The following is a 10,700-nucleotide window of genomic DNA, read 5'->3' as shown; positions in this document are numbered from 1 at the left end:
TGATCCACACTTGTGAAGACAATTCGTTTGCCTGCAAATGAGGCCGAGGCAAGGTTTGCTAAAGAGCAAGAGGCATGCAGGAAGGATGTGGAGCGAGCATCTGGCGTGTTGCAGTCACGTTGTGCCATAGTTCGGCACCCTTCTAGGACTTGGAGCCATGAGATTATGTGGGAGGTCATGACTGCTTGTTTGATCATGCATAATATGATCATTGAGGATGAGCGCGATGGCCTGATGGGAGCTTGTTTGATCAAGTCTGGAAATCCCAGCGTGAGAATTTTGGGCCCCAACCTGGACCACCAACTAACTTGGTCGATTTCCTAGTTGTGTAGCATGAGATAAGTGACAACGCAATTCATAACCGCCTTCAAAAATATTTGGTCCAACATATGTGAACTCATCTTGGTAACAACTAGTCCTTTAATGTTTATTTGATTTTCATTAAAATTGGTGTCATTTGTGTAAAACTATGTTCTATGGTACTTTGTTATAAAACTATGTTTAATTGTTGTAATAAGCTTTGTACTTTATCAGCAATATGCATGTATCTGGCTCGATTGATGGTGAAGAGGAAGCGCAAAGCGTCGATGGTCGATTGAAGATGAATAGTTTAGCTTAATCCACATTTTTCCAACGGAGAAGAGAAATAGGAGTGGGCCGGTAGCTTAGCTTAGTCATAGTGGGAAGTAACATATGTTACTACCTTTATATAGTGGTTAGTAACATTAAAGTAGTATCATAGATGTCTTCATTAATTAGCTCGTAGACTCATTGTATCTTGGAAAATGTGATGTTACAGTAACTAGCTATGTTACTATATCCTCCTCTCTCCTCATGAACTCACCGTCACATAAGAAAATTTGGTGAGTTTGACACTTAGTTACTAGTGAAGTTACTCCCACTATAAGTAGTCTTACAGTACACATGGGCTGAATAAATGGGCCATTAAATTGTGTGGCTAAGGAGTACTAAACGCAGGATGGAATGGAACGTGATTTTTTGAGAGAAAATGAAGAGAAGAAGAAAAAGGAAACGGAAATTGCTGATGTGGCATGTTTGCTGAGGTGGATAGGCACATGTTCAGAGAACTAGGTTAGTGGGAATGGTCTTCTTAGTTATATAGGATTAGTAGAGTATTTTTACATGCTAATACAATAGATGGATCTGATTAGGTACTCTCCAGTGCATTATGTTTGGCTTGAACTACTGATGATGCCTTTTTATTTAAGTGTTGCTCTTTCATAGCACTCTTTACTAAAATAAAAATTAATTACATCGCAATTGGATCGTATCATCTTTTGTTTGGGAAGTTGTAGATCTTCGTGTGTGTGGTTCATCTATTTTTATCTTCTTATAAGTTTTCCTCATAAATTTTGCCGCAGTAGACGATGAAGAAATGGGGGTTTTCGTGAAATATGATTCCCTTAAAAAAATATTCCGTTGCATCATCTTTCTCTCTGCACACATGCATTTGACTATACAGGTAATTTTATTTTCTGCCCCGACTTAGGTAGTTTAAGATTTGGCGATTTGCGCTCATTTACTTTGACTTCATATTTTTGCCACCATTTACTTAGGTAACTTGATTATTTGTCCCTTCTAATTATTTTGAGGATCTAGGAAAAAGCTTGCGACAAAACTGCCCCTGTTTAGAACGGCTGGCAAGAAGCCGAGAACCTTGGCTGAGCAGTCGTCGGCGCCGCCGCTCGCCGCCGCACCTTGACCGACCCTGCCGCACCTCTACGCGAACAGCTGGCATCTCCACGCCTCCCTCCTCCTCCCCGACCCACCTGCAGTAGTCCCTCTCCCATCTGCGTCTGCATCCCTCCTCTTCGATGTCGCCATCACGCACGGGCGCCTCCATTTGGAGCTTCATCTCCACGCATTCCAGCTGGATGATGTTCCGGTCCATACATCCGTGTATATGGACATGCTCGAAGAGAAGCTGGAGACCGGAGCGGTCCATCGTCGGGGAGGGTGGGCACAGAGGGAGCACCTCACCGGCGGAGACTATGGGAAGAGACGGAAGTGCTGGGGGTCGATGACGACGAAGGAGGAGCGGATTGGGGCTCCGATGGGGGCGAATGATGAGCGAATTGGGGATTCAACGACGGCGAAGGAGGAGTGGATTGAGGCTATGACGACGACCGAAGGAGCAACAAAAAAAAGTAGGAGAGGGCGGAGCCATGACTCATGCTCACGCTGGTGGCAGCGTGCGGCTAATGCCACACCTCTCAAGCTCTCACACCGGCAAGATGGGCGCTCTGTTCGGAGAGAAAGGAGCGTGATTGTTCGTGTGAGCTTGACTCGTTCGACTCAGGTCACAACAAGGGCATTTTTATCTCTAGGCATGGGCCTAATTCGTCGGGAGGCAAATAATCAATTATCAAAGTAAACGGTAGCAAAAAAAAATGGAAGACAAAGTAAAAGAGGGAAAATTGTAAAGTGTGTCCAACAAAAATAGGGCAAAACGTAAAATTCCCCAACTATACATAGACCTTTTCTATTCACATAAATTTTAAAATGCACCATATTTACATATGAGATAGAAATATATAATAAAATTAACCTAACACAAAAGTTTTTAAAAAGTCTACAACTAGGTTAATCATATTTGAACATATGCGAGAACGTACATTTAGATGTAGAATATTGTAGCAACATGGCATAATGTCTGGGAAGAAACATCCGCTCCGGTATAAATTTGCACCACTCACGTTATTATTGTTAAAATGAAACTTATCTGAGATTATTCGCATGTGTACCAAGGCAGTAGGTATGGGGCATGAAAGAAGATAATGATTTTTTTTTAACAAAAGAAGATATTACATGTTCATCATGAGACCATCAAACGTTGATAACATAAAAAAAATTCAACCATTTCTTACATTTTGTATTATTATTCCGTAGTAGCACATGGACACTTATTTGTTTTTACGAGCTCCCTACTGTACACCGTATCTTTAACTAGCTAGTACCAGTTTAGCTAGTGTTAGCAAAGAGGGAGGGAGGGTTGCCTTCTATTACTGGACAGTCCATTTTATAGAGTTAGTAACCAATTCGAAGTGACAATTTATCAAATCTAGTGAAATGATAGATGTTTTAGCTACTTCCTCTGTTTTTATTTAGTTCCAATTATGGGTTTCGTCAAAGTTTACTTCTCAAATTTTGACCATATGTTTAGGGAAAAATACCAATATCCGTAACAGCAAATACATATAATAATAAAAAATTAGTTAATCGCATTTTTAATTAAAATAGATTTTATATTATAAGTTTTGATATTTTTTCTAAATATTTATTCAAAGTCTGCAAAGTTTGACTTTGACTAAACCCCCAAAACGCAAAGTAATTGTGGACAGAGTACATAAGAAGTTGGGCAGAGCATATTCATGGCTAAAATTATCCGGCTTCACTTATTATTACGCCATGATAGCTGTGACCATAAAAGGTAAAGGTTGTTTCAATAACAGCAGCGCTACTGACCCAACAAGGTTCCTTGCTTACACCTCAACAGTCTACTTTGACTTTGCTATCCAATTCAGTGAATTCTTCAAAATAAGCTTTGAAGTGTTCATATGAGTACTTGATATCATCAACGGCACACATCTCCCTGATGCTGTGCATTGATAATTGTGGCGCACCAATATCCACAGTACGGATACCAACACCGCTAGCAAGTATTGGGCCAATTGTCGAACCACAAGCCATGTCATTGCGAACAACAAAATCCTGCAAACAAATCAAAGCGTAAGATTGTATTGGTGCATGAGATAAAGTTCCAAGTATTCACAGCAGATTTATTGTTATGTATAGGTTCCAAGATCAGGATAATCTGGAACTACAGAACCAATTCAAGAGCTTATCAAATAAGGTGTCTTCATTATTGTTTTGGGCATAGATGAGGTCTCTAACACATGTCTTTGACTACTGCTTATTCTAATTACTCCCTACATAGGCAACATTTGATCATTCCTCCTATCTTCAATGTAATCCATTAATTACTTTTACATACATACTTTATGTTATTTTAGGCAGCTACTGTACTTTTTTTGAAAGCATGCATTCATTTTATCTTACAAGCAAAAGAAACAACTGTCCTTGCTAGAGCTGTTTTTCACATGCGCTGGTTTTTTCTTTACCTAGCTAAGGAATATGGTCCTATAAGCTACAAGGTTAATAAACTGACCTAGGTCACAAGAATAAGGTACTAGCCAAATAGGATAGGATGTTATAAGTTGAATAACAACAAGCAAAATGTAATCAAAAGATCAAGTTAAAAAAAGGAAATTATGGTAGCTTGAAATTCACATCTGTCATACAGGTCCTTTTCTTTACATTCACTAACCTGGATAGGGAGTTGGTGCCTCTCAGCTATTTCCCGGAAAATAAAAGCTGTCACAGCATTAGTGGCATATCGTTGATTAGCATTGTGCTTAATCACAAGTCCACCATGCAACTTTGGCTTGTGGTTCTCCTCATGCTTGTCCTGGAAATCATATTTGATTCAAAGATGTATCAAAATATTGCTGCATAACTGCATATCTCATATACTGATCTAAAAATACTTCTCTTATTACCATATAATTGGGGTGTAAGGCATGAGCCATATCTGCAGATACTAGGAAGCTCCTTTGAATAGCCTTTTCTAGCAACTGAAAACATTAAAAGCAAATAGTCATTGTTAAGAATTTGAAACCCATCTCACTGCAATAAACTACACACATCTGGCACTAAAGCATTTGAAGTAAAATAGAATTATATAAGAGAAATTACTCGAGCAGGCAAACTTTTTGAGGGCTAATTACTTTTTTTGGCAAGGCAACTTAAGATTGTAGTGCTCTAGTTGGCATAGTATTAAAAATACAATGAATAATGTTAATTGTATCGTGGGTGGCAAGCAGATAAGTAGAAACAAAATCATGCCATAAAATAAGGTATGTGGCAAACCAAATCCAGCACCAGCAGCCAGCTGGAGCAACGACAACAGACTGGGAGCTGGCGAAGGTAATTACTTTATACCTTAGAGTTTGAATGGTTAAATGAACCCGTAATTCTTGTTAAAGCATCCAGCATTGCAGGTGAACCAGCTCCCTGAGCTGAATCAGAACCAACCTCTTCATGGTCAAAAAGAGCCACCATTCGAACACCAGGTTCATCATTAAGGGAGTGCTCAGCAGAGGTTGACTCTACTAGGGCCTGAAACAGTATTGGACAACTTGTTATATAGTGATTTTGTTGCAAGTATCCACTATCCAGATTCAAAGACCCTCTTCATAAACTGTTCTTTCTGCCTTCGTGGCGCTCTTTTCCCCCTAAACTAGAGAACACACATATTTTTCTACTGCATAAAATTCGTAATGTTTTATCTTAAATAGAGTAAGAATACCAATACTATATAAAAAAATACATAAGATGTATTTAAAATGTTATCCAACAGTGAAATCAAATGACTTTTAGTACTTTCAAAAATATGTGAATTCGTACATGTGGTCTCTATAACCTTTATGTAAACTGAAACCGCGAGACAAACCTTCAGTGAACAAAATGACATGCAAAGGTTGTCAAGCCTTCCTGAAAATATGAATTCTTTCATGGCACCAGCTATAATGCTTGGTTGAGTATCACACAGCTGCAGCTCAAAGTCACATATCTGATCAACTTCACAGTTAGCCTCTCTAGCAATCAACTGCAAGAAAATGAAAGCAATATACATTAGGGAAAAACTGAAACATATTATGGATCCAATAAATCTTGATATTTAACAAGTCAGAACTCATAACAATGGTTTCATCAAATGTTTTTATTAAGACATTACCTGCAATAGTAGTGGATGGTGCTTTGCGTCATTGGTCACAATTGACTCCTGTGAAGCATTTTCTTTTACTAATGCCTGCATTTCATTCTGCAAAAAATAAATGGTTGAATCAACATTTGTTTTTTTTTCTAAAGCAAACAGAAGTAAAATACATGTTTTTTCCACAGTTATTCTATCATAAAGATTAATTTCAAACAAATATTGGACAATAATGACATTCAGTGTGAATACATTAATTCCAAACATTCAACATTCTAGATTAAGTACGTGAGAAACTAACAAAAAACAGAAAAGATTCTGATCAATGTAGTAAACTCACCTTAACCAGTGTGCCCAGCACAGGGACAAGATGATCTTGATTGTTAATCTTGAAACCTTCTGAAGAGATAGTCCTACCCAAATGTGAACAAGACAAACATGAGAAGTGCTTCATATAACCATAAAATAGCAGTGGACCATGTGTTCAAAACAAAACAGGGTTATGTCCAAGCATGAGCTGCATTATAGTAAGTAATCTCATAACGAGACTAAAAATTGATCATCTTTCTTGAACGGATTTTTTTATTTGCAAAAGATTTGGCCAATAACGCCTCGGTCTTCCATTGAGAATAGGTGAGAAGCTGGACGAAGGAGCAAATAAAGACACTCAGGGCGTGTAAAAGTCGGTTTTCAAGCAACTATCTTTCGAAACCTGATACTACTCGGAAGTTAAACCATTTGCCCTTTCAAATGAAAAAGAACTACCAATGCAAAACAAATTGTATACTCCCTTTGGTCGGAAGGTTGCGGGAGAAGGAAGGGGACACTAGGCACTTAGGCAGGATCTTTCAGCAGCGCCTCCTAAAAAGATACCTTTCTAGTGCCAAGAGCTGGCCTCGGGAGTAAGTCTTTTTTCAGAAGAAAAAATGTGAGATTACTAGCGATCCTGCTTCATGCATGCGAGCCTTTGATTCAGTTTTTGTGATGCTAGTTATTTATAGGTTAAGTGCAGTATTTCACTATGTGGGCTGGCTAATTAATGAAAGTAAATTTCCTGTAGGGGGAGATCAAATCCTTACTCAGAATGGTGACAACAACAGAATAAATATATGATATATTTTTAAAAATTCCTTCCAATCAACATAAGAATACTCAATTGTAAATTTAACATATACCTTAGATGATGTGCTAAAATATAAGCCTTATATCTAAATCTAGGATTGCACTATATGTAAATAACTTGCGATACTTTGGCAAATACATAAATTTCAAAAAGTGGATAATGACAATACCAAATTTACGTTGCACTATAGGTGATATATCAAAAATAATAATTACCAGTTCTTGCCATGCAAAAGAACAGGCTGACACTTCCAAAATAAGGCTTTCAACTATAGGCGCAAAAGGCTCTTCAACTGTACAGGATAATACTACGTCCATTTCAATGAATAAGGCATCCTGTTTTCCATGTTTTTCTTTGACCAAGAATTACTCAAAACATATAACGATTATTGGTATAAAATTAGCATCATTAGAAAGTGTTTTTCAATGCGAATCCAATGATGCTAATTATGTACAATATAATTAAGGATTTATTGCTCAACTTTTTGGGGCAAAGTTCATCTTGAAATACGCTTGCACCTTATTTCATCGAAACGGAGGTAGTATGATCTAAAAATGGATAAACAGCCCGGTAACAAAGAGTGGTAATAAAAGATATCAGTTTAAGGAAACAGACTACAACACAAAAAAACTAAATGGGCATACATTAGTGCAATACCGCAATCTGGTTTGACTTATTGTATAAACTGTTCCAATATACCACTATTAAGATTTATCCATTGCATAATAAATAGCACTCAAGTGTAACATCACCACTCACGACTCAATGTAGAAATAACTTTCATAGGCTGTACACGACTGGAAAAAACAATTTTAAAAAGGATTCATTAATACCAACCTGTTTAGGTGAATAGCCAAACTGGGGATTCTCATGATAGGCTCTTGGACTCTTACAAGCTTATGTGCATAAGAGACCGTGCCTCCCTTCTTCTCTCTTATGAGCACCCGACCGGCAATAGTAAGATCACGGTCAAACCATGTGTACCACAATCCACCTCCATAAGTTTGTACTCCAACCTCCAAATAACCTCCCTTAGTTATCTGAGAAACAAAAGGCGAGATATTACAGGCAATTCAATCAAACTGTAGCACCTAAAAGTAAAAGGCTAACTAACATATTGACCAGATACATATCATAATGAAAGGGCAAACAGCACCGCTTTTGCATCATTAAAGCAAAAAAATAACCAGATAAAAGGTCCGTTGGGATTTTAGACATGGCATATTGTCACATCAAAGTTGCAGGAACTCTGAAATCAATAACTATAAGAGTTTAAACTCAAACCTTGGTGACAGGCTTGAGCTTGAGGCATGGACTGTCCGTGTGAGCGCCAATGATGTGGAACCCATTACCAGCAACATACCTGCAAGACGTAACGCATCATCTATCAACAACCAGCACGACAAACAATTCAATTCAAGAAGCTATGCACATATTAGATTTGATTTTCTTTCGAAAAAAAACGAGTATCCCAAAACGGGTGGACCAAGAAGGAAGGCAAGTGGATCTAGCTACTCACTTGGCGCCGATGGCGAAGGCGACGAGAGCGGAGTGGTTGCGTGTGAAGAAGTACTTCCCGCCGGGCTTGAGCCCCGTCCACTCCTCCCGCTCCGACAGATGCGCGAACCCCGCCGCCTTCAGTTGCCGCTTCGCCTCATCTTTGGCCCACCGGAAGGCAACAGCAAGAAACCGATTGAGTTCAGTTCACGTCCATTACCGACGAACAAAAGGGGGGAACGGGACAGGGCGCGTACCGACGGCGTGGAAAGCGGTGGGCGAGGCGTTGAGGAAGTCGATGAGGTCGCAGGCGACGTCGACGGCGGCCATGGGTGGCGGGTTCCGGCAGACGGGTGTGGGAACTGAAAGAGAGAATCGACACGGATCTTCCTGTGTGTGCTTGGTCTTACGGTACAGATTTTTATTTTCTGAGACAACCAGCCAAGCTCTTTATTTATCGAAACATGCGATAGAATCATAGTCGATTTGGGGTTTGGGCTTTGTGCGCTCTCCAGGTGCTCACAGTCGGAATAGAAATAGGAATCCAAGTCCGTTTGGAGTTGGGCCGCGGCCCGTGGGCTATCCATCTTGTTCGATTTGTCTGGACTTCTTGTCAGAAACTGACTACAGCCCGGTGCCCAACTGAAAACGCGAGATAGGGTTCGCCCGATTTATATATAAACTGTCGATGTCAGGTGCCTTCCTCTCTCGCCAGCCACCACGAAATCCACCATCCGGAAAGCTCGATCTCGAGGAGGAAGAATCCATCCGGCGATCATGGCGAGCTCGTCCGAGGGAGTAGACGAGCCTTTCGATGCGTATGCAGCAGCGACCCGAGTGGACGAACTCTTCAAGCTTATAATGAAGAATAAGGACTCCCCAAATGCGGCGGCGGCCCGGGCGGAGGCCAAGTCCTTGGCCAGGGCGCTAGGAAGGAACGCCGCCCGGAAAGAGAAGGAGAGCTCGTCCGCGCCGGCGGCCACGGAAAACCCCGCCGTCGCGGTTCCCGTGGAGCAAAAAGTTTCCTGTGTGGCAACCGCAGCTGACGCGATTGCTCTCGCAGAAGCCTTCTACGGTCTGACGCCCGTAGAGGAGAAGGCCAAGGAGGAGAAGGTGAAGAAGTATCGGAAGGTGAGGCTCGCCAAGGCTGATCTCGAGTACATACTGTCGTACAAGAGCAAGCCCCTTCCTCATCCGCCGGCGGAATTCCTCTCCAACGACAAGAGGATCCTCGCATGTTATCCGGTCCCTGCGGACCAGCTGGTGGACTATTTAACCAAACTGGACTCCGTTTTCGATGGCGCGGATGATGATTTCCTGGAGATGCAAAAGAGAGTCCGTGATGAGTACGAGAAGAAAGGTTACGCTCATCACTGGGTCACTGATGACGAAGATGATGCCCCTCCGTCTCGAGCGCCACAACCTGCACGAAGGAGGGCTCGCCCGGGTGTCATGAAGCAAAAGGGGGGAATGAAGAAGCTCAACTGAATAAATGTGCATCACGTACGATCACAAAGATTATGTGTCTGAAAGATCGATAAAGAGAAAAGAATTACCCATACATCAACAAGAACAGAGTAGTATGTGTGTATGTATTTGAAAATATTGTTGACAGTTTTTTTATACAATGATTTAATAGGTTTTTTTTACAGAAATTATTTAATAGGCTTAGTCGTAATAAACTACAGAGGTTTGCATAAAAGAAAGCCAGTGACAGCCATTGGAGATTTGGAATCACTTCAAGTCTTCAACACTGATATATTCTGAATGTCACTTCAGACACTGATATGTTTTGAATTCGTTGGAGTAATTCCTTTCCAGCCTGACAAACATGCAAAAAAGTTGAAGGAGCTCTCTTAGGTTCAATGGAAAGACAAAAGAATTGGTGTTAAAACGACAGGAAGCATTTATGGGACTATAGAGAGACTTGTGTGTCATTATTTGAAAATATTGTAGCTTAGTGGTAACAAACTTACAGCGTTCGCGTAAACAATGAACTACAGCAATGCAATTGAACTAGTGAAGTGATCATGGTTGTTGAAGATGGGTGTAACTCTACAAGCCAGTGACGACCGCTGGATTCACTTCCTTCCCTTCTTCCTCCACACTAGTACTAGTAATTGAGCACATGCCATTATGTCAGTTTAAAAATAAATGGACCATGTAAAAGAAGTCAAGGCAAAAAAAAAGACATACAGGGAAGAGTTCTCTTTGACATTCACATTACTACAGGGACAACTTTTCGCTGATATTTAATCATATACGTTAAATCGATCAGTAACT

At 40.4% G+C, this 10,700-nt stretch overlaps 2 protein-coding genes across 2 annotated transcripts; one reads left to right on the top strand and one right to left on the bottom strand.

The window, feature by feature from the left end:
• Positions 1-3,389: 3,389 nt before the first annotated feature.
• LOC127316425 (probable aspartyl aminopeptidase) lies at positions 3,390-8,848 on the bottom strand. Its single transcript, XM_051346813.2, has 11 exons — positions 8,675-8,848; positions 8,440-8,578; positions 8,205-8,283; positions 7,758-7,960; positions 6,138-6,210; positions 5,819-5,905; positions 5,534-5,689; positions 5,023-5,199; positions 4,581-4,655; positions 4,349-4,489; positions 3,390-3,732 (listed from the first exon to the last, which is right to left on the bottom strand). Exons 1-11 carry the CDS (start codon positions 8,745-8,747, stop codon positions 3,511-3,513), a joined length of 1,425 nt encoding a protein of 474 aa, XP_051202773.1. The 5' UTR covers positions 8,748-8,848; the 3' UTR covers positions 3,390-3,510.
• Positions 8,849-8,940: 92 nt separating this feature from the next.
• On the top strand, positions 8,941-10,081 carry LOC139834225 (uncharacterized). Its single transcript, XM_071824698.1, has one exon. It carries the CDS (start codon positions 9,195-9,197, stop codon positions 9,903-9,905), a length of 711 nt encoding a protein of 236 aa, XP_071680799.1. The 5' UTR covers positions 8,941-9,194; the 3' UTR covers positions 9,906-10,081.
• Positions 10,082-10,700: the final 619 nt, after the last annotated feature.

Source organism: Lolium perenne, chromosome 7 (genome assembly GCF_019359855.2).
Source record: "Lolium perenne isolate Kyuss_39 chromosome 7, Kyuss_2.0, whole genome shotgun sequence".
In the NCBI taxonomy this organism is placed as follows: Eukaryota; Viridiplantae; Streptophyta; class Magnoliopsida; order Poales; family Poaceae; genus Lolium; species Lolium perenne.
Note: the sequence above shows the minus strand (reverse complement) of the source record. Positions and strands in the feature narration are given on the sequence as shown.

Excerpts from the sequence above, each read along its gene's own strand:
- LOC127316425 (XM_051346813.2), bottom strand. The coding sequence starts at position 8,747 with ATGGCCGCCGTCGACGTCGCCTGCGACCTCATCGACTTCCTCAACGCC. Across the intron at positions 8,284-8,439 it reads GCCTTCGCCATCGGCGCCAA|GTATGTTGCTGGTAATGGGT; the intron begins GTGAGTAGCTAG and ends TACGTCTTGCAG. Across the intron at positions 4,490-4,580 it reads CCTTACACCCCAATTATATG|GACAAGCATGAGGAGAACCA; the intron begins GTAATAAGAGAA and ends TATGATTTCCAG.
- LOC139834225 (XM_071824698.1), top strand. The coding sequence starts at position 9,195 with ATGGCGAGCTCGTCCGAGGGAGTAGACGAGCCTTTCGATGCGTATGCA.